A 22,912-nucleotide genomic window follows, 5' to 3' on the forward strand; every position below is an offset into this window, starting at 1 on the left:
GGGGAGGTGGGTGGGGAGCTGGTGGTTGGGCACTCGGTTACCGGGGTTCTAGGGGAGGGGAGTGCTCAGGGTCCCAGAAAGGGCATTTTCCTGATGGCGCACCAGAAGCCCTCAGGAGCCTCCAGCTGTGTGGTGAGAGGGAGGATGGAGCAGCCAGCAGGAGTAGCCGCCTCTTCCTGCTTGGGGAGCAGAAGGGCCTCCCATGCCGTGATGGTCAGGACCTGCCCTCTTCTCTCCCCGCAAATGGGGGCCTGGACTCACCTGGACAGCTGAGTTTCATCAGAGGTCAGGGCTGTGGATACACTGGAGAGGGCTGGACGTGGTCCCACACACCCCGAGAGCCTGTCACAGGGACAGCACCAGGGCTGAGGCCTGGGCCCCCTCAGCTCCCCACACCCAGCTCTTCCGGAAAAGAACAGCACCCACGCCACCTCCCGCCTAGCGGGTGCTCCCAGTGTGACTCTGGAGACCCCTTGGGCCACTCCCTGAGCCACAGGCCTTAGGGTTTAGAGTCTGAGGAGGTGAGATTTTAACTCCAGAACACCTACTTTGTACCCCTACCCCACCAGCACACACTGGCCAGGGAACACAGCCCCATCCCATAATGGACATCCAGCTGCACTCCTCAGGGCGTCCCTCCCTTCCCATCCCCCTTTTCCATACTGTCATGATTTTCTACATGGAAACAGTGAGGGGTGCCTCCCAGTCTCTGGCCTATGCACCTGGGACCACCTTGGACCCAGGGGAGTGGGGCCTCTGAGGATCACGGGCCCAAAGGGTGGGGGTTCTGGGAGCCGAGGGAAGTCCTAGGACCAACTGGGAGGGGTGGATGTACCTGGCAGGTAGTGTGGGCATCCCAGCCCCTGGACACCAGGGTCAGCAGCTGGGGCGTGTGCTGAGCCACAAATTGCTTGCACTGAGGAAGGAGACACATAGCTGTGGAGGGGACCTGGGCCCTTTGCAGGACTCTCCTGTTGTGTGGTCCTGGCCTCTCCACTTCTCTGGATCACTTTAGGGCTCCCTTCTGACTCCTCCATCAGCCCTCACTGAACAGCTCTGGCTACAGTTAAAACCCTTAACGAACCGGAGCTGGCTGAAATGGAGGACTTCCATCAGAAAAGCAGGCGATGCTGGAGACGGAGGACTGAGGCAGAGGGGTGGAATCTCAGCCACCACCCTTCCCTCCCTCCACCTCCGTTTCAGTTCTAGAAGGAAACTTAATGTTCATCTGGTCCTTGATACCAGATGTGATGGGCAGCGCGGAGGCTTGGGAGTTGCTGAGCAGGGAGCACAGTGTGGACAGCTGCCTCCTGGGAAGAGCATCAGCTGGCTTGCCTCAGGACAGGATCTTGCTTTAAGAAGGGAATTTCCTGTCCGGGTGCAGTGGCTCACGCCTGTAAACCCAGCACTTTGGGAGGCCAAGGCGGGCAGATCACTTGAGGTCAAGAGTTCGAGACCAGCCTGACCAATAAGGTGAAACCTTGTCTCTACCAAAAATACAAAAATTAGCCGAGCGTGATAGCCTATGCCTGTCATCCCAGCTACTTGAGAGGCTGAGGCAGGAGAATCTCTTGAACCCAGAGGCAGAGGTTGCAGTGAGCCAAAATTGCGCCATTGCACTCCAGCCTGGGCAACAAGAACAAAAGTCCGTCTCAAAAAAAAAAAAAAAAAAAGCGGGATTTCCTGTCATTGACTGAGTATTGGCAGGGGCCCTAGGACCTTCAAGCCCAACCCTCTCCTTTTGCAGATGGGTTTGTCCTGAGTGAGTTAAACCTTTAGGAGTGTGGGAGCAGTAATGGGATCAGGACCCTGGAGAGAAGGCCAGTGCCTTCCCTGGCTCGAGCTGACCCTGGCATTACTTGTTTCCTAGTTGATAACCAGGCCTCTGAAGGCTTGCCTGGTGCTCACTCAGCCCATGAAGGGGGTCTGCTGGTCTCTGGAGCCCACAGTCCTTTGTCCAGAGGCGACTCCTAACCCTTAACAGGCTCTGCCCTAACTTACAGTCCCACCATTGTCTGCCCCACATCCTGCCTGCCTGTCTGCACTCCATTCTGGCCCATCCTATGTGTCTCTGGCTGCAAAGCCTTTCCTGGGCTCAGGCTTCCACCGTGAACAGGCCCTGACCACGAGTCCCCATGTGCCTGCCCTGTACCTTTTCCCTGTCCAGCCAAGAGCTGACACAGGCCTGGAGCAGTGCCTGTGGTATGGCCTGCTCGCTGCTGTTCCTGGCCTGGGTGGTCACGGACATGCAGAGGCGGCACTCAGAGTCTTGTGGCAGCCATTCTCCTGTGGGCAACCCCAGAGACACGAGCGTTAGGGGGAAAGCAGGCAAGGCCACCCTGCAGAGGCGTTTGGTTACTGTCCTTGGTGCATTGCAGCGGGACCAGAGAGGGAGAGCATCATGCAGGGGCAGGGTAGGGGGAGGAGGAGAGCAGGCTTTGGGCTAAGGAGGGGGCAGTGGGTTCACCTGGGCCAGCGCTGTCATCCATGGAGCACCGGAGGACGAGGCCGCAGACCAGCTGGGGCAGCATGCGGCCCAGCAGCATGTCGAGCAGGATGACAGAGTAGCGTTCAGCCAGGCACTGGCAGATGCCACCCGCCACCAGGGGTACCACGCGGCACACCTGGGCCACTGCCACAGCTAGCACACCCTGGGGTGGGGGCGGAGAGAAGCCAGCATGGGGCCTTCACTTGGCAAGCCTCCACTCTCTGCCCAGCACCCAGCTAGGCACTTCCTACACATTCCCTCATTCTCTTCTATTCGAAGGGAGGGCAAGGCTATTCACAAATAAGGACACTGGGGATCAGAGAGTCCAAGGGATGCAGGGGACTCACACAGCGTCGCTGAGTGTAGGAGCCAGCTTCAGACCTACGTCTGGTCCCAAAGGCTGTGGCCCACAGCTAGTGACTCTCAGACTGATACGCTGGACCTGACATTCCCCCAAGGCTTGAGATTCAGCTGCTTGCCTGACTCTCCTCTCCTGCACTTCACACAGGCATCTTGAACTCAACATGGCCAGGAGGGAGCTCTCTTTTTCTACTCAAACCCATTTCTTGTTGAGTATCCCCATCTCAGCTGCTGGTATTACAGAGGGTTGGTTGCTCTGGCCAGTCTGTAAAAGTCACTGTGGAGTCCTCCCTGGTCCTCATACTCCAGCATCCATGCCCAAGTGCAGCGGGCCCACCTCCCAAATGCATCTCCAGACCAGCCCTCAGCTCCATCCCTGTCCCATCACCTCTCACTGTGATCTCTGCAGTGATCTGTCTTTTTTCTTTTTTCTTTTTTTTTTTGAGACAGAGTCTTGCTCTGTCACCCAGGCTGGAGTGCAGTGGTGCAATCTCGGCTCACTGCAGTCTCTGCCTCCTGGGTTCAAGTGATTCTCCTGCCTCAGCCTCCCGAGTAGCTGGAACTACAGGCACCCGCCACCACATCTGGCTAATTTTTGTATTTTTAGTAGAGACAGGGTTTTGCCATGTTGCTCAAGCTGGTCTCCTGGGCTCACATGAACCACCTGCCTCAGCAGGAACCTCACCTGCTGCCTTGAGTCTGCAGTGGCCCATGAGACCCCATCTGGGAAAGGCTGAGAGGGGAGGGCCTTTCTTCATTTGGGCCTCATTTTGGGGCAAGGTAGCCCTGGGCTGCTGGGGCCATTGGACAACAGTCACTGCAGGTCTGGAAGACTCCAAACTGGACTCAGGCAGAGATGGGGAATCTATCTGTGGAAATTCCCCTCTTGAAAGATCAAAGCAACTTTTCTACAGGGACCTCTGGGGATCCTTCTCCATCAGTTGGTGAGCTGCTGGAGAACAAAGCTGCATCTTGTCCATTTTTGTACTTTGGCACCTGGCGTGGCACCTCCATACAGTGGGGGCTTAATGTTTGTTGCATGAACTGTAGGCCTGGTACCTACCAGGCCTGAGCCGGAGCCCCAGGGTCCCCGGGTGGGGGCAATGCACAAGCGGTTCTCTCCCCTCCTAACTTCTGGCAGCTAGCTGGGCCCTGATGGGGGTGTGAGTTGGGAGAGAGGTGGGAGCTGCAGGGGACCCTCCTGGGCTCTGTGTGGCCTTGGATACCTCACCTTGGGAATCATAGCTTGGATCCGCTTGATCAGAGCCCTGCAGAGCCAGCAGTAGGGGAGAGGAATGGGGAATTGCTGCTCGGAGAGATCCTGGGGAGAGAATCCAGTGGAGGCCAGGCTGGGTGCTGGGAGAAGAGTCCTCCAGGCTCTCCTCCCCTCCCTCTTCTCTCCAGGCTCTCCTCCCCTCCCTTTCTCTCCCTCCTCCCTTAGGCCCTGCCTGGAGCTTCCCGTCACCTTCCCGGCTCTGCCTCTTCCAGGGCCCAGTGCTGGTGGGCTTCAGAGGTGGCTCTAGCCCTCCAGATTCCCACTTAACTGGCTGTGGGGGCCTCCCTCACCTGTGTGTGAGGCCCAGGCCTCACCTGGAGGGCCCCGGGCAGCACGGGGAGGACCAGCTTGTCCGGCAGAGGGTCTGGCAGAGGGTTCCACAGAGGTTCAGGCAGGGGGTCTGACATCCCTGACTCCTGCTCTGGCTCTGGCTGCCGGGATTTGCACAGGCCCAGGTGCATACAGATGCCCTTTGAGTCCTGGGGCACAGCACAGGGTGGGAGTGTTAGGCTATGGGAGGGAAGCCCACCCCTGTTCATGCTGGCCCAAGGGCTCAGGGACCGGGACCACTGGAATGGGAGGAAACAGGCCTAGTGGGGGTGCTGTGGTTTAGAACTCTATGTGGGGGGACAAAAGGCAAAGATGGGGCTGTGTGGGGACTTTAAGGGAGGTGGCTGGGATTGCGTGTGAATGAGCGTGAGCATATATGTGAGCATGAATAAGTGTGTAAGCATGTGTGTGAGAGTGAGAGTGTAAGGGTGTGTGAGCATGCAAGCCCACCATATGAACCTGAACCTAGGGGGCTGTGGTCGGGTGCATGGCTGAAGGGCACTTAGTTTCCTGGGCCCTTTGTGGGCAGAGTGTGTGTGTGTGTGTGTGTGTGTGTGTGACCAGCTGGGGTGCTGTGTGTGTGCTGTGTTTGTGTATGTGTCTGACTGGCTGGCGTGCTGTGTGTGTGTATGTGTCTGGATGGGGTGCTGTGTGTGTGTGTCCAGCCGGCTGGGGTGCTATGTGTGTAACTCCCCATGGGTGGGTACAGGGGCCTGCGTGGGGAGGCAGGCAGGAATGAGCTGGCAGCCCTCACAATCTGGTTCTGGAAGTAGTCGATGACCAGGGGGAAGTAGTCGTCGAGTACTTGGTTGCACTGGGGCATGAACAGCTTCAAGGGGAGGACGTTGCACTCCTGCTCCAGAAACTTCCTCATCGTGTCCTGGGAGGCCAGAGCGGGCTGTCAGTTGGGCCTCTCTGAGGTCTATCCCACCCAAGTCCCTGGACACAAGGCCCCACCAGGGCAGACCTACCCCTATTCCCCCAGGGCACTGGAGTTCAAGAGTTTCAAGGAGTTAAGTAGTTGGGCACATGTAGGGGCCCTTCCCCTCAGGAAGGACTATCTCTGGCTGTGCTGTTGAGCTCAGGGCCAGGACCTACTCCCAGCCAGGAGGAGTTGGGAGTTCTCAGGCACCCAGGCCTCCTCCTCAGCCTGGAAATGGCCCCTTTAGGGGGCTCACCTCTTCCCTGCTCTGTCCCTCATCTCTTGGGCCCCAACCTTCATCCAGGATCTAGGCCTCATTACCTGGAAAATGGCCTCCTTGGCCATCTTGTTAAGGATGTGGACGATGTCCTCACACTCTTGGCATAGGTCATCCTGGGGAGGGAGGGGTCCCCAAGGTGCAGGACACATGAGTGGGGGGCAGGCTCCCAGCTCCAATGGGGAGGTTCTCTCAGGCAGAGGCCAACAGAGCACTCCAAGGCACCAGCGGCTGCCCACCAGCCCATCTGGTCCCAACTCATCCATTCCATTTTATTCATCCTATCCCATCCTTCTCTTCTATTCATCCATCCCATCCCATCCTTCTCTTCTATTCATCCATCCCAATCCATCCATTGTTATTCTGTCATCCCATCCCATCCCATCCCATTCATCCGACTCCATCTATTCTATGTCATCATATCCCATCACATCCATCCCATTCCATTTCATCCTATCTCATTTCATCTCATCCCGTTCCATCTCAACCATCCCTTATGGGGACTCCACTCCCCTCCTGCCCATTCAGAGCCCACCCAGCACCCTTCATCTCAGACCCCCAATTGCTGTGCATCCTTGGTGGTACTCACGGCTCCCACATGTCCCCAGACTTCTTGTAAGCAGTGCCCTAGGGCTCTGCACTGCAATGCTTGCTCCAGGCTTTGGCACCAGAACTCAGGGCCCTGGGCACAGGCCAAGGATGAGGTGGTCCAGGCAGCTGCAGTTCGGGGCCAGACCTTAGTCAGGATCCAGGCTACATACCTGGCATCCTGATTTCACCCAATCTCTAGACCCAATTTTGCTGGGCGTGCAAGGCCATTAAACATGTGGGCGTCAGACAGCTCTGGGTTCCACCTGCTCCTGGACCCACCAGCTGTGCGACCTTGGATAAGCTCTGAACCCTCTCTGAGCCCCCTTGTCTTTAAAATGAGGACAGACTTAGGATAATGCCTAGCACAGAGCAGTGCTCAGTAAGTGGTGGAGCTGCCTAGGACAGGGGAGGCTGGGGCTGACTCACCAGTCCCTGGGCCACAGAGCGTGGGCAGCAGCAGCAGCAGCCACTGCAGCAGGTGTGACTTAGCCATGGTACCTCTGCAGCCTGGATACCCTGCTTGGGGCAAGGCCCCTTATAGCTGGGCGGGGCATAGGGGCTCTGTGGGAGTGGCAGCGACCTCAGTGTTTGTCTTTGCTCTGGAGAGCCCTTCAGGTGCTTGATCCCACCTTTTCCCAGCAGGGACACTCCTGCCTGCCTTACCACCTGTCCTGGCTGATGGCCTGTTCCTGCTTCCTTTTCCCCCTGCCCGGACTCCCATGTGGCTGGACTTGTGGCTTCCTCCAACCAGGGGCTTTCAAGCCTCCATACCTGGTCTCACCTCTCCAGGCCGTGGGAGGGAAGCTGAGGAGGGTGGGGGGCATCTGGTTGGAGGCAGCTTTGGTGTTCCCCTCCCATCCCCTCCCGGGGCCTCCGGGGCCCCCTCTACTCTTGAGCAATGCTCTTGAGAGCTTCCTGCCTGGCTCTTAACCCAGGCTCTTAACCCCTGGAAGGGCAGACCTAGGACACTCTCACCTCCTCCTTACCTTTACCTCTGGAAAAATCTTCTGGTTCTATGGACATAAGATTGGCGTTAGTCAGAAGAACATTTACATGAAACAGAAAACAAAATACCCTGAGTCCGAGACAAGATTTCTGTGGCCCTGGAGTGGCTCCCAGACAGCCCTATACAGGAAGTACTGCCCATGGACCCTGGGGACTCCTTCAGGGTAGGGGCTGGGGCATAGCTGCGATGGTTCAGCAGAAAGAAACTGTCCTCTGCAGCTGCAGGGCTCTCAGGCAGGGCCCCCACTGGCAGAGCACACTGGAGAAAAAGCTCACAGTCTGAGGGAGACAGAGGATATCTTGAGCGGAAGAAAGAGAACGTTAGCACGTTGCTATCACCCCAGCTGTTGTGATCAGTTTATCTGATCTCTGCAGGAACCCTCTCCCTAGTGGAGGCTCACAGGCCCCTATACTCAGGAAGCACTACAGTGCTCTTGGGGGTGGACAGGGCAGGAATTCGTACCATGATGAAAAGAGTTGGGGCTGGGCGTGGTGGCTCACTTCTGTAATCCTAGCACTTTGGGAGGCTGAGGAGGGAGGATCCTTTGAGCCCAGGAATTTGAGACCAGCCTGGCCAATATAGTGAGACTCTATCATTGCAAAAAAAAATTTAAAAATTAGCCAGGTGTGGTGATGCATGTCTCTGGTCCCAGCTACTCAGAAAGCTGAGGCAGGAGGATCGCTTGAGCCCACTAGGTCACGGCTGCAGTGAGCCATGATGGCACCACTGCACTCCGGTCTGGGAGTGCGAGGCCCTTAAACATGTGACTGAGCTGAGGGTGTCCTGGCTCCTGGTCCCTGGGATGTGTGGTCCCCCAGCACAATGTTGGCCAGGTAACAGAGACTCTGTCTCAAAAAAAAAAACAAACAAAAAAAGGAATTGGATACAAGGTGGCTATTGACACACTCAAGGTTACCCAAGGATTATATAGTTTCTGTTGGCCTCAAGCACTTGTCAGTACAACAAACACAGCTGCCATCATGGGAGTCCACCAAGACTGTGTAAAAATGTGTAACCAAAGATTGGGAACTGAGTGACCTTGGTAGAACCTCAGGAAGGTGGAACTGAAACATGCGTGTTATTCAGTATGTGTTAAAAAAAAATGAGCGAGTGGTATCTGGTTTGGATACAATCAGGATAGGCTGTGCAAGACAGTGGGGATTTGTGGCTGGCTGCCTCTAGGGGCGTATTCGTCAGGGTGGTCCCACTACCATAACAGAGAGCCCTCCAGTCTGTTGGCTCCTGCATGTTTCTTTTTCTTTTTTTCTTTTTTTTTTTTTTTTTTGACATGGGGTCTCACTCTGGCGCCCAGGCTGGAGTGCAGTGGCGCGATCTTGGCTCACTGCAACCTCCGCCTCCCAGGCTCAGGTGATCCTCCCACCTCAGTCTCTAGAGTAGCTGGGACCACAGACGCATGCCACCACGTCCGGCTAATTTTTTCTCTGATATTTTTGGTAGAGACAGGGTTTTGCCATATTGTCCAGGCTCGTCTCGAACTCCTGAGCTCAGGCGATCCACTCGCCTCAGCCTCCCGAAGTACTAGGATTACAGGCATAAGCCACTGTGCCCGGCCACATGTTTCCTTCTTTTTGTTTTTTTTTTTTTTGAGATGGAGTCTCACTCTGTCGCCCAGGCTGGAGTGCAGTGGTACGATCTTGGCTTCCTGCAACCTCCGTCTCCCGGGTTCAAGCGATTCTCCTGCCTCAGCCTCCCGAGTAGCTGAGGGGTGCAGACACCCACGATCACGCCCAGCGAATTTTTGTATTTTTTTAGGAGAGATGGGGTTTCACCATGTTGACCAGGTCGGTCAAAACCATACCTCACACCCTCTAGGACGGCTATTATGAAAAAACAGAAAATAATATGTGTTGAGGGGATGCGGAGAAATTGGAACCCTAGGTGCTTTGCTGCTGAGAATGTGAAATGGTGCAGTCACCGTGGAAACCCATGTGGAAACCCATGTGGAAAAGACCTTCTACAAAACAGTTTCTGAAAAGTTTGAATATTGAATTACCTTCAGAGCCGGCAATTCCATTCCCACATATGTATTTTGAAGAGTATGGAAAACAGGTACTGGACAGATATTTGTATGTCAATTTTCATCGCAGCATTATTCATACTAGCCAAAAGGTAGAAACAACTCAAGTGTTCATCCACGGATGAATGGGTAAACAAAATGTGTTATACACACTCAAAGGAATATTATTGAGCCTTTTTAGGAAGGAAATTCATCTGGGCGCAGTGACTCACACCTGTAATCCCAGGACTTTGGGAGGCCAAGGTGGGCAGATCACGAGGTCAGGAGTTCGAGACCAGCCTTACCAACATGGTGAAATCCTGTCCCTACTAAAAATACAAAAATTAGCCAGGTGTGGTGGTGCGTGCCTGTAATCCCAGCTACTCGGGAGGCTGAGGCTGGAGAATCGCTTGGACCTGGGAGGCGGAGGTTGCAGGGAACTGAGATTGCACCACTGCACTCCAGCCTGGGCAAGAGAGCAATACTCTGTCTAGGGGGGTGGGGAGAGGAAAAAAAAGGAAAGAAATTTGGACACATGCTACAACACGGATGAATCTTGAAAACATGATGCTCAGTGAAATAATCCAGTCACAAAAGGACAAATATTGTGTGATTCCCTTTATAGGAAGTATGCAGAGTAGTCAAACTCGTAGGGACAGAAAGTAGGTCAGAGGTTACCAGGGGCTGGGGAAGAGGGAACAGGGAGGTATTGGCTAATGGAAACAGGGTTTCTACTTGGGATGATGAAAAGTTCTGGAGATGAACGGTGGTTTTGGTTGCATAATGTGGGTGTGCTTGATGTTCCTGAGCTGTACACTTAAAAATGGTTAAGACAGTATTATGTTATCTATAGTTGTATATTTCATCACAAATGAAAAAGAAAGGGGAGGAGAGAGAAACAAGCCAGGCCGTGGGTGGAGAAGAGTCTTGTTTTTCTTCTTGACTGTGGAAAATGTGAGGCTCTCAAGTGTGGGACTTGAGACACCTGGGGCCGGGACAAAAGAGATCAGCCAAATGGGACAGTTGGTATTAAAATCTCTTTTATGTCCTTGCAGAGATGCATGGAAGAGCAGATTCATTTTAGCTCCTTTTGTTGTATTTTGGGCTGCATTCTTCTGACACTACTCGGGTCCTGAGCCTAAAGGCCCGTGACTTTCCTCCCCTCTCCGGTCCCCACTCTTCACAGTTGAATTTATTTGAGTGTAATTTCTGTTTCTGGGGTAGAACCAACCCATGAGAAATACAAGGCCAGTGCCCTCGGGAGGCCTCATGGTAACAGCCTTTCCTAGCATAGTCCTATCTTATGTCTTACTTTCTTTCAAAAGAAGGAATTTCTCCGTGGGAAGGGGTAGGGAGGTAGGGCCCTTGGCAATGAAACTTACAGTTTATAAAGACCTCTCACAATTCATTCGTTTGACCAAAAAATGGTTAATGACCTAGGAGTTGGGATGACAACGGTCACTGCCCTGGTGGACTTAATATCTATGGGGTGGGGGCACAGACCAGTAATCAGAGTGGAATACTACCCAGGCCTGGAGAAGGAGGGGAGACTCTGGGGGAGATGGGGCAGCTAAGGGGGCACTTGGGGAGACGTAGAAATTGGTGCGGTCAAATGGTGGGGTGGGATTGATTGAGGAGGAATTCCAGGCAGATAAATAGTTCATGCAAAGGCCTAGGAAAAGAGAGAGCATGGGGCTGGTGCAGGGAGCGTTCACCACTCTGCACCACAAATAGAGGTTCAGAGTGTTGGGGAGCTTGGTAGAGAGTGACAGCCAAACCCACATCTCCTGCTCCCTGGTCTGTATTTGAGCAGCCCGAATAGCTTTGGCCCTGAACATCTCTGGGGACTGGGATCATCTCTTTTCCTCCCTCTGTCTCCCCAAGCTCAGCTGGATTCTATTAAGAACAGCCGGTGGGAGGAACTGGCAATGTTGACATTGACCTTCCTTGAATTCCCTTTTCTTTACGTTGCTGTTTTGGGCTGAATTGTGTCCTTTAAAAGATATGTTGATGTCCTAACCCCTGGCGTCTGTGACTGTGACCTTATTTGAAATAGAGCCTTTGCAGGTGTAATCTATTTAAGATGCGGTCATTAGGGTGGGCCCTAATCCAATAACTGGTGTCCTTAAAAGAAACGGAGATTGGGGCACAGAGGGAGTGCCATGGGACCGTGGAGGCAGAGATTGGAGTGATGCAGCTGCAAGCCCAGGAACACTAGGGATTGCAGCCACTGCCAGAAGCCAAGGAGAGGCAGGGAAAGATTCTTCCCTACAGCCTTCGGAGGGTGCATGGCCTGGATTTCAGACTTTTGGCCTCCAAAGTCGTTAGAGAACACATTTCTGTTGCTTGAAGCCACAGTTGTGGTGCTTTGTTCCCGCAGCCCTAGGAAATGCATGCAGCTGCCCACCATATTTGCAGCCCATCCGTGTTGCCCCTTCCCCACACCAAGATGTGAGGCTCTGTTTTCCAAATCCAAATTGAACACTGGACATGTTGGGTTTGGGGCAGGCACAGTTCGAGTCACTCTTGCTGTGCATGAGTTCTATGACCAAAAAGTGTGATTGCAGTAGAGGCCTTGGGGAAGATCTGAGTGTTGAATCTCAGTGCAGAATATTCCCTGAGTAAGTGTCCCAGATGGCTGACATTTGGCTCCTGCATCAGGGCTGTCCTCTTTCACCATCTGTCAGATGTCCGTTCCCCCAGGGCCCTGATGAAAGCTCATCTGTTCATCTTCCCTGCCAGGAATGTCCTTTCCCTCTGTCCCTAACTGGACACTCCCTGCAGGAAGGAAATGTGCTTGTCTGCTCATGGCTGATTCAGGCCCCAGCATGGTGCTGGGAATATAGTGGCTGCCTAATCAACCAACTGCCATTCCCTCTTTCTTCGTTGTTAATGGAACCCAAGTTTTGTTCTGGTTCAGAGAGCTGATTCTGTGGCCTCACTCTGTGGATGCAGCATGATCTGGCCACGCCATCTCTGTTTGCCGGTAATTACTTAGGGTAAGCATGTGTTTGGGTTCTGGTCAACCAGACTGACACAAGTTGGCTGGGGGCAGCATGGTGGGGGATCCTTCCAGGGAATGTTTTCATCCTGGTTAAAGCAGACAGATGAGGAGAAGTGCCTGTTTTTTCTTTTGGACATTCCCATGCAAGGCTGGGATGTTGAAACCATGGTAGCCATCTTGCCCCAAGAAGGGGGAGACAGAAGAAGTACTGAGAAGGAGCTCAGAGCCCTAACATGGCCAAGATGCTGATATAACCAATCCTGAGCCCTTGTTGTTCTGTTTGTATAATTTCTACTTGGATATTCTGTTATATGCAGCCCAAATAATCTCAATCAAAGGCAGAAGGAAGGAAAGACAGAAAGAAAGAAGGAAAAAGAAAAGAGGGAGGGAAGGAAGAAAGGAAGTTAGTTTGTACTTTGCATCCTTTTTGTGCAGGTTAGATTTCACATCCTCCAAGGAGGTCTCCCAGTTTCCCCTGACCTGGGACCCAATCTCTTCCCTCTTGCCATTGTACTATCTGTCCTTTGGGAGAGCTCTTAGCACTGCCATACTTTGACTTGGGTGTCCATTTGGCCTGGAGGCTACAACTTGAGCCTCTCCCATGCCCCCTCCTCGGTGCACACACATTTGGTTCTGGCCGCTGTCCTCCTGCTGTAGTAGCCTGCTGGGAAGGAGCATGGGGGCCTGGGAGCCTCTCGGGAGAACCTGCTCTCAGAGTGCAATGGCTTGATCTCAGCTCACTGCAAACTCCTGCATTCAAGCAATTCTCCTGCTTCAGCCTCCTGAGTAGCTGGGATTACAGGCATGCACCACCATGCCTGGCTAATTTTTATATTTTTTAGTAGAGACGGGGTTTCACCATGTTGGCCAGGCTGGTCTCAAACTCCTGACCTCAGGTGATCCTCCCGCCTTGGCCTCCCAAAGTGCTGAGATTACAGGCATGAGCCACCATGCCTGGCCTAGCATATTTAAATTTTAATGCACACTGCCAATAGGTATCCCAAGATGTCATGTTGACTTCATCTCCTCTGAGCAGTGTAGAAGAGAGTGCCTTTCTCCTGACTGGAATTGTGAATCTTTTTCTTTTTTCATTTGTGGTAAAATACACATAACCTAAACTTTGCATCCTAGGCCAGGAGCGGTGGCTCACGCCTGTAATCCCAGCACTTTGGGAGGCCGAGGTGGGTGGATCCCCTGAGGTCAGGAGTTCAAGACCAGCCTGACCAACATGGTGAAATCCCGTCTTTACTAAAAATACCAAAATTAGCTGGGCATGCTAGCTGGCACCTGTAATCCCAGCTACTCTGGAGGCGGAGGCATGAGAATTGCTTGAACTTGGGAGGCAGAGGTTGTGGTAAGCCGAGATCGCGCCACTACACTCCAGCCTGGCCGACAGACAGTGAGACTCCTAACCATTTCCAAGTGTACATTCAGTGGCTTTAGGTGCATTCACATTGATGCACAACCATCACCACCATCCATCTCCAGAATGCTTTTCACCTTCCCGAGCAGAAACTCTGTGCCCATGAAACACTAACTCTCCTTTCCTCCCATCCCCTGACAATCATTCTACTTCGCGTCTCTAACTCTCCTTTCCCCCACCCCCTGACAATCATTCTACTTCCTGTCTCTATGATTTTCACTATTCTATGTCCCTCCTGGAAGTGGACTCATATAGTATTTGTCTTTTTGTGACTGGTTTATTTCACTTAGCAGAGGGTCTTTTGGGTTCATCCATGTTATCATGCATCTCATATAATTTCCTTCCTTTTAAAGGCTGTGTACATATACCACATTTTGTTTGTGGAATTGTGACCCTTTTAAATGTCCCTAAAATTGCACCTGTTGGCTGCAGCTGCGCCTCCAGGTTGTAGCTGGAGGACATTCCTGCCCATTGTTGGTTTCTGTTCCTTTCTGCCTTTCTGGCCCAGCCTCCAACTGCTCGAGTCTAAGGAGATAAGAGATCCACACAGGCCTCTGGCAGGGGCTGGGTCTCCTTTCTGCAGGAAATGCTTCAGGCCCCTCTTCTTGGTCGTTCCCTGAAGTAAGAGGCTTCAAGTGGAGTCCTGAGGGGCATGATGAGGGCTGTGCCCTGAACAGGTGCAAAGTGTGGAGGGAAAATGTGGATCCTGAGGAAGGCATCTTGAGGCAGGAGCAGAGAAGGCCCAGTGGGCACCTCCTTAGTTGAGCTGCCTTAGGACAAGGGAACAGTGATGGTGGCTTCAACAGGAAAAGAGAAGCTGATTCTGACTGGAAGGCTTCCAGCTGCCATTCCTGCAGGAACAAGTGTTTTCCCAGGAAGATGGGGTCAGGTCGCTGAATCTGATGGGCCCTGGCTCTGTGCTCAAGCGCTGTTCCAGGCATAGGGTGGGTGACAGAAGGGGCAGCAGCCCTGCTCTCACCAAGCCACCTGTCTGAGAAAACACAACAAAGGCATTCCTTCAGCCACCAGGAGCCTCTGTCTCCAGGAAATTACCACGAAACCCCTAAGTGTAGTGGCTCAGGGCCACAAAGCTTCGTCCCATGCCCAGGCTCAGGCACATCATGTATGGCCAGGGACTCCGCTCATCACAGTCACCCTGGGGCGCAGGCTGACTTGCAGTGGTCGTCTTGAACACTGCCCATCATCATGCCAGGATAAAAGAGAATTCTGGGGTCTCTCCCTGGCTGTTAAATGTTCCAGCTGGGAAGGAGCAGGCTTAACTTCTGCTCAGGAAGTACCCTGGCAGGGCGCCACCCTCGCCTTCCCAACCCTCACACCCAAATACAAGGCTGCCAGAGAGTGCAATTCCGAGCAGGACCGGAAGGTGGCGCCCGGGAGCCAGGTGGCGATGCACCGCCCTGGGCAGCGCGATCCCCACACCTTGCCCCTCGAGGACTTCGCTGCACCCCAAGAAGTTGGGGCAGCTTTTTCTGCTGAACTAAAGGAACACCAGAGGGTCCAGTCTCTCGACACCCCAGGGCCCATCTACCTGTTGAGGAAGGCGCTCCTTCATTACAGGCGGCAGCACAGTGTATCCGGGCTTTACAACATTTTAATCTCCCCTCCCCTCCCCTCTCCTCCCTTCCCCTCTCCTCCCCCTCTCCCCCCCTCCCCCAACTTTTCTTTCTTTTTTTTTTTTTTTTTCTTTTTTTGACGGAATCTCGCTCTATAGGTCTATAGGCCAGGCTGGAGTGCAATGGCACGATCTCGGCTCACTGCAACCTCTGCCTCCTGGGTTCAAGCGATTCTCCTGCCTCAGCCTCCCGAGTAGCTGGAATTACAGGCATAAGCCACCACACCCGGCTGAGTTTTGTATTTTTAGTAGAGACCGGGTTTCACCATGTTGGCCAGGCTGGTCTCGAACTCCTGACCTCAGGTGATCCGCCTGCCTCGGCCTCCCAAAGTGCTAGGATTACAGGCGTGAGCCACCATGTCTGGACAAGCTGTTCTTTCTTACTGTTTACACTCATTTGTAATTTTTTTTTTTTTTTTTTTGAGATGGAGTTTCGCTTTGTCACCCAGGCTGGAGTACAGTAGCACAATCTCAGCTCACTGCAACATCTGACTTCCAAGTTCAAGCGATTCTCCTGCCTCAGCCTCCCAAGTAGCTGGGATTATAGGTGCCCACCACAACACCTGACTAATTTTTGCATTTTTAGTAGAGGTGGGGTTTCACCATGTTGGTCAGGCTGGTCTCGAACTCTTGACCTCAAGTAATCAGCTGGCCTTGGCATCCCAAAGTGCTGGGATTACAGGTGTAAGTCACCATGCTGGGCCCACTTATTTGTAATTTGATCATTGTCTTCTTTCCCACTAGAAAGTAAGTTCCATGAGGGCAGGCCCCACTTTTGTGTTTACTCATCTTTGTGTTCTCAGTGCTTGGTGGAGTACCTGGCACAGAGTAGCATTCACTTAGTATTTGCCCAATCAATGAACATGACCGAGGGCTGCATTCTGAGATCTGGAGGCTTTGCAGACTGGTTGGGAGCACCATCCTGAAGGCTATCAGAGCAACTGCTGAGAGAGACTCCGACCAGGCTGGAGCTCCACTTGTAGCAGAGCCCCAGTGTTCTGGCTGAGCAGGGTGTAGGGCAGTTCTGAATATTGACAGGGAGGTCTGCCCCCAGCCTAGCCCCCAGGGGCTCTTGTCCAAGTCCCAGTGATAGGATGTCTACAAGTAAATGCTGAAGGAGATGCTTCAGCTAAAAGCTCCAGGACATGTAGGTTCAAATGGCCTAACAGACTGGGAAACAAGAGTAGAGGGAGACATTCTCATTTCAGGATAGACCCTAGCTGCCTTGGGGCCTCCAGGGTACTAGGGGACACAGCCCAGCTCTGCATCCCTGGCAGAGATGGCCACATCCAGCAGACCCTGGTGGCAGTGCAGAGAGAACAGCACCTTGGGGACCAATTATCCTGGGAAACAGGCTGGTGCCTATCCAGATGGTGGTGCCAGGCACTGCTACAGTACAACTGGTCTGATTTGGTGAATAAGTTGCAGACATAATCGAAGGGCAATTTGTTGGGGATGTGAAGTACAGCAATGGCCCACAGGGTAAGAGACAGTAAAATAAGGGTAAATGTCACCACTCGGAATTTACACACAGGTTGATATGCCTCAGGAAACTTAGGTTCATAATGAAAAAGAAAAAAACAAAACAAAACACCGGAGAACTACTGGCAGGATGTGTACCAGCTTGTTGATAATGGTATTTCTTGGTAGAATTACATGTGGTCATTACTCATTGTCTTTGTACTTTGAAAAAAAAATTAAGCCAAAGAAAAAAATTAAGCCAAAGGAAAAAAAAAAACAAAAAAAACCCCTTCCTTTCCCAGTCAAATATACTAGCAAACAAGAAGCTCTTATAAAACAATTCTCACTGGTGTAGATTTTGTCCTGTTTTGGTTGTGAGGATGAGGGGCTGGTGTGAATCCACAGTCCTGAGGAGGAAGCAGGAATCCCAGAAGATGGAGGGTCAGGCTGGGGAATGCAGTTCTGGAAGTTGAGAGCAGAGTGCCCAGTCTTTTCACATCAGGAATGAGTCAAACACCAGGACAGGGCTGTGGTAAAGGTCAGGCACCAGGACACCCAGCGACAGAAGCCAGCAGCCAAGTGAGGCTGCAGGGGAGGCCAGAGTCATGTGGGTCATTCTGGGATGGAAGCTGATAGGTGGGAGAGTGGGGAAGGCAGGTGGGTAGGGCTCACAGCCAGGTGAAGGTTCAGAGTGGGCGTATATGAACCTCAGTTCTAAGACCTCTGGATCCAAGCTGTCATCAACCATGAAAGTCAGACAGGGAAGTTGCCAGTGACTTTGGAGCCTCCCAGAGGAAGGGACCCACGTAGGGGAGGTTCTGGGGTGGGAGAGTTTTGAGAAGTTATGTGGTAGAAAGCCTGTGCATGAGGGAGAAAGGGTGATGTAAAGGGTTAACTTCTGAAACCAGAGGTTTTGGTGAAGGTTGAGCCTCTCTTGTAGCCTAGAAACTTGAGAAATGAGTTATGACAGTTCAGATGAGGTCTGCTAACTCCCGGGGAAACTACTGACTTTCCTTTGTGTCATACTCCAAAGCCTGATACAAATGGTGGTGGCCATGTGGTCAGGAGTGTATTTTTTTTTTTTGTGGTAGAGATGGGGGTCTCGCTATGTTGCCCAGGCTGGCCTTGAACTCCTGGCCTCAAGTGATCCTCCTGCCTTGGCCTCCCAAAGTGCTGGGAATACAGATGTGAACTGTTGTGCCCAGCCTCATTTCTTTTGAGTATATACTCAGAAGAGGGATTGCTGAATCATATGGTAATTCTATTTTTAATTTTTTAAGGAACCTTTATACCATTGTCCATAATGGCTATACTAATTTACATTTCCACTAATGCTTCACTATGTATACGTTTGTCAAAATATCATGTTGTATGCCTTAAATATATGCAATTTTTACTTTAACAAGTCAGCCCTCACACTTTTATCTATTTTTAGTTTACCATAGCGCTGTATTCAGGAGCTTCTGTCCAAGACACGAAGCCTGGCTGGCCTGTCATTTCTTAATAATCCAGCAAGCTTCCAGGGTGAGTATGCTGCCTGGGCCCAGAATGAGCCCTTAGAGTCAGCTGATGCATAACTGTCTCTGTAACATCCATTTTAAAGGGCATCCAGGCAGGACGTGGTGGCTCATGCCTGTATCCCAGCACTTTGGGAGGCCGAGGCGGGTGGTCAGGAGTTTGAGACCAGCCTGGCCAACGTGGTGAAACCCTGTCTCTACTAAAAATACAAAAATTGACTGGGCGTGCTGGCACATGCCTGTAATCCCAGTTCCTCGGGAGTCTGAGGCAGGAGAATTGCTTGAACATTGGAGGTGGAGGTTGCAGTGAGCTGAGATCACACCACTGCCCTGCAGCCTGGGCGACAGAGTGATAATCTGTCTCTAAATAAAATAAAATAAAATAAAATATAAAGGGCATCCCGGGGGATGTATCCACCCGGGGAGTGTATCCAAAATGATGAGCAAAAACTATGGCATGTGGGGGCTGTTTCCAATCATCCATCCATTCACCCATCATCTAGATTTTCTTTCTTGTTTCTTCCTTGCAGACTGACCTCATCCTTCTGTCCATTCAGTCATCCATCCATCCACTTACCCATCCATCTATCCAAGGGGGCACAAGGACACTTTTAGGGCTGATGGATGTGTTCACTGTCTTGACTGCTATGATGGTTTTATGGGTGTGTGCATGTGTCAGAACTGGTAAAGTGATACACTTTAAATGTGTGCATGTGAGTGTACCTTAATTATATCTCAATAAAGTTGGAAAAAAGGAAGGTAAGTAGGTCAAAACTGATAACACCCCACATATCCATAGATAAGGCAATGGATAAGCTGTGGAATATCCATATGATGGAATACTGCTCAGCAGTAGAAAGGAGCAGACTGCTCAAAGATTACGACAACATGGACCATCTCACACGTGAATGCTGATCAAAAGATGTCAGATGCAACAATCATTCTGTATGATTCCATTTATGTACACTTCAAAAACAGAGAAAACAGGCCTGGCATGGTGGCTCATGCCTATAATTCTAGCACTTTGGGAGGCTGAGGCGGGTGGATCACCCGAGGTCAGGAGTTCAAGGCCAGCCTGACCAACATGGTAAAACTCTGTCTCCACTAAAAATACAAAAATTAGCTGGGTGTGGTGGTGTGCGCCTGTAATCCCAGCTAGTCAGGAGACTGAGGCAAGAGAATCGCTTGAACCCGGGAGGTGGAGGTTGCAGTGAGCCGAGATCGCGCCATTGCACTCCAGCCTGGGCAGCAAGAGCGAAACTCCAGCTCAAAACCAACTAACAAACCAACCAACCAACCAATCAACCAACCAGAGAAAACAGAGTTATGAAGTTTAAGAGTATGTGCTCAGGTGGTAAAACTATAAAGAAAAACAAGAACACAATTACCATGAAGTCCTCCCTAGGGAAAGAGGAAGGGGTGGTTCCTGGGAGGGAAGATGATAGGGCTTCTGGGGAGCTCGCAGCATCTTGACCTTGCTGGTTACGTGGATGTGTGTTTGATAATAAACCGTTGAGCTGTACATTTTGTTTCGTGTGCATTTCTGAATATGTTTTACATTGTGTAATTTAAAATGAAGCAACATACATATACATGCTTGTATGGAAAGGTACAAAAAAAGAAAATTTTAACAGTTTTTCTTTCCTCTGAGGAGAGAGGCTACGAACTAGTAGGGGCTTATATTCTTTTTCCTTACGCTTTTCATAAGTACATAAAAATGTCAAAAATATGTAAAAGATTTCCTTACACGTTCATAGGGAAAACCCACAAATTTTCATCATAAATGCATGAATGAGAAAGCAAAGAAGGGGCTCTCCAGCTGTAGGTACTGAAGCAAGGACTGGGGATCCAGGCAGAAGACAGAGGAGGCAGTGGCTTGTGTGTCTACGTGAGAGAGAGAGAGTGTGTGTGTCTATGTGAGAGTGTGTATGTGTGTCTATGTGAGTGTGTGTGTCTTCGGTGAGAATGTGTTTCTGTGTGAGAGTGTGTCTGTGCGAGAGTGTGTGTGTGTGTGAGTTATGTGTGTATGTGAGAGTGTGTTTGAGTGCATGCATATATGTGTGTGCGTGCCTATGTGTCTATGTGTGTGTCTATATGAGTGTGTGGCGATGTGAGTGTGTCTGTGTGTGTGTGTGTGTCTGCGTGTATATGTAAGAGAGTGTGGGTGTGGGTGTAGTGGAATGGGGGACGGGAAAATGAGGCAGAGGGGCCTTCAGAGAGACTGGAAGCCTGAGAAAGATTTCCGCCACCATCGCTGGCTTCGAAGCGATGGGCAGGGCCATAAGCCTGGAGATACCAGCAGCCTTTAGAGCTGAGAATGACTCTCCGATAACAGCACAGAAAGGGGCATCTCAGTCCTGCAACCACACGGCACTGAGGTCTGCCAACAATGTGGCATGAACCTAGAAACAGATTCTTCTCAGATCCTTCAGGTTAGAGCCCAGCCAGCCCACATCTTGACTTTGGCCTTGTGATCACCAGTTGAGCACACCCGGTCTTCTGACCCACGGAACTGTCAGATAATACACGGGTGTTATTTTAACCCATTAGGGTTGTGGTAATTGCTGTGACAATAATAGAAAATTAACACAGTCAAGGACAATGGAAGTGATTTCTCAGCCTAAGGGAGTCCAGCTAGAAGGAAGGTAAATTGGAGCATGAGAGAGTTGCCCAAGGCTTTTCTTTGTGTTGCTTTTCTCACTCATGTTTATATTTTGAGTGGCAAGCTGCTTCTGAGGAGTTGTTTTCTGTTTTTCAATTTGATTAAAATGTTCATTTAAGTTTATATCATAAAGTTGGCAGTAAATTTTATATTTACATAGCAAATTCATATTTATAATATACAATGTCCCTGAACAGGCATAACACATGTTCTTGGAGTTATTTTTTAAATTTAAAAACTTTTTTTGAGATGGAGTCTATGTTGCTCAGGCTGATCTCAAACTCCAGGGTTTGAGTGATCGTCCCACTTCAGCCTCCCAAAGTGCTGGGATTACAGGCATGAGTCACCATGATTGGCTGGAATTATTTTGTTTGTAAAATAAAATACTATTTAATAAATAATACCGTATCCCCAAAAGATACATTCTGAAGAGATGTGAAAGTTGGAGGGGAAAGGCTTTTGTCCATTTCTTTTTTCGTTTGTTTGTTTGAGACTGGGTCTCAATATGTCGCCCAGGCTGCTCTTAAACTCTGGGGCTTCCCGAGAAGCTGGGACTACAGGTGCGAGCCGCCGCCTCAGCCTTCGGCTTGTTTTTTATATATCCTGACTCATCATTGTGTTTCAATCATGAAATTATGATCTTATTGTAGTTGTAAATTTTAATTCACTTTAACATGGCAACATATTAACAGATTCTTATTGAGCAAATTTTCAAGAGTATAAATTGTACATGGAAGGAAGCAGCATTTCCAGTTGACAAATGGATCCACAGGTAATTCGATGTCTCCTAAATTAAGCTTGTGACGATTAAACCAATACACTGTAGCTATGAGAAAACTGGCCGGGCGCGGTGGCTCAAGCCTGTAATCCCAGCACTTTGGGAGGCCGAGACGGGCGGATCACGAGGTCAGGAGTTCGAGACCATCCTGGCTAACACGGTGAAACCCTGTCTCTACTAAAAATACAAAAAACTAGCCGGGCGAGGTGGCGGGCGCCTGTAGTCCCAGCTACTCCGGAGGCTGAGGCAGGAGAATGGCATAAACCCGCGAGGCGGAGCTTACAGTGAGCTGAGATCCGGCCACTGCACTCCAGCCCGGGCGACAGAGCGAGACTCCGTCTCAAAAAAAAAAAGAGAAAACTATTGACAAAGTACAACCAGGGAACTCATCTCAATGCTGGAATCTGTACCTTAAGAAAAAGGATGATTACTTGAAGTGGTACAAATGGCAACCAGGTACCAAGAAAACAGTGAGTTTGGGCAAGTGTAATTTTTTAGAGCTCACAGTATATCTAGAATGGGATGAAAGGGAAGAAGATATAGGATAGTCTCATTCATATAGAAAGTTATCCTAAACTCATGTAACAAAGAGGTTATAAAAACCATAAAATCATCAGGAAAAATGACAGCCACTAACCCTGAATGCTGATGTAGAAAGGACATTGATGAGAATAAACATTCTGTGCCTTCAGGCTTTGGCAGATGGCTGGGTCTCCCAAAACGTAAGCAAGGACTGAAATCTAAATTGAAATTACTGCAAAGAAATAAAAATAACTTTGATGCTTAAGGGAAGCTTGGTGGTTTTCGAGAAATTCAGGCAATCATCTATACAAACTATCAGGAAAACTGGATAATGCAAAAAGCCTTTAAGTAAAGGATATTATTTGAGTAAATAGGCAGATGTGGTATTTAGTAAACCTACTGCCTGAAAGTACAGAATTCTTGAAATAGGAGATAATGGAAATGTTTACCAAAAGTAAGAGATCGATGGATGCTGGTGAAATGTAAGAATGTTCCATAAAATTTGATAGGTATATTTTCTTCTCATTCTTAGGGTGAGGCTATTTAATAATATTTTCCCAAGTGCAATCAGACAGTTAACATCTAAGGACTGCTTGTTTGCTGTGACTGGTGCTGAGAAGAGCAGTTCTCTAAATAAAGGGCCAT

General features: G+C 50.6%; 1 protein-coding gene and 1 pseudogene across 1 annotated transcript in view; both read right to left on the reverse strand.

The window, feature by feature from the left end:
- The window catches only part of SFTPB (surfactant protein B), a 10,230-nt gene extending 2,932 nt beyond the window's left edge, over nucleotides 1–7,298 (reverse strand). Inside the window, exons 1-11 of the mRNA XM_011964106.1 lie at nucleotides 7,231–7,298; nucleotides 6,671–6,805; nucleotides 6,243–6,370; nucleotides 5,698–5,769; nucleotides 5,209–5,334; nucleotides 4,415–4,603; nucleotides 4,080–4,169; nucleotides 2,464–2,651; nucleotides 2,153–2,294; nucleotides 836–916; nucleotides 262–342 (exon numbers count right to left, since the gene is read on the reverse strand). Coding sequence (XP_011819496.1) covers nucleotides 280–342; nucleotides 836–916; nucleotides 2,153–2,294; nucleotides 2,464–2,651; nucleotides 4,080–4,169; nucleotides 4,415–4,603; nucleotides 5,209–5,334; nucleotides 5,698–5,769; nucleotides 6,243–6,370; nucleotides 6,671–6,737 — 1,146 coding nt within the window. The 5' untranslated portion in view covers nucleotides 6,738–6,805; nucleotides 7,231–7,298 and the 3' untranslated portion in view covers nucleotides 262–279. The remainder of the gene's footprint in view (nucleotides 1–261; nucleotides 343–835; nucleotides 917–2,152; nucleotides 2,295–2,463; nucleotides 2,652–4,079; nucleotides 4,170–4,414; nucleotides 4,604–5,208; nucleotides 5,335–5,697; nucleotides 5,770–6,242; nucleotides 6,371–6,670; nucleotides 6,806–7,230) is intronic.
- On the reverse strand, nucleotides 7,205–22,912 carry LOC105500305 (annotated as a pseudogene).

Source organism: Colobus angolensis, unplaced genomic scaffold (genome assembly GCF_000951035.1).
Source record: "Colobus angolensis palliatus isolate OR3802 unplaced genomic scaffold, Cang.pa_1.0 Scaffold118, whole genome shotgun sequence".
In the NCBI taxonomy this organism is placed as follows: Eukaryota; Metazoa; Chordata; class Mammalia; order Primates; family Cercopithecidae; genus Colobus; species Colobus angolensis.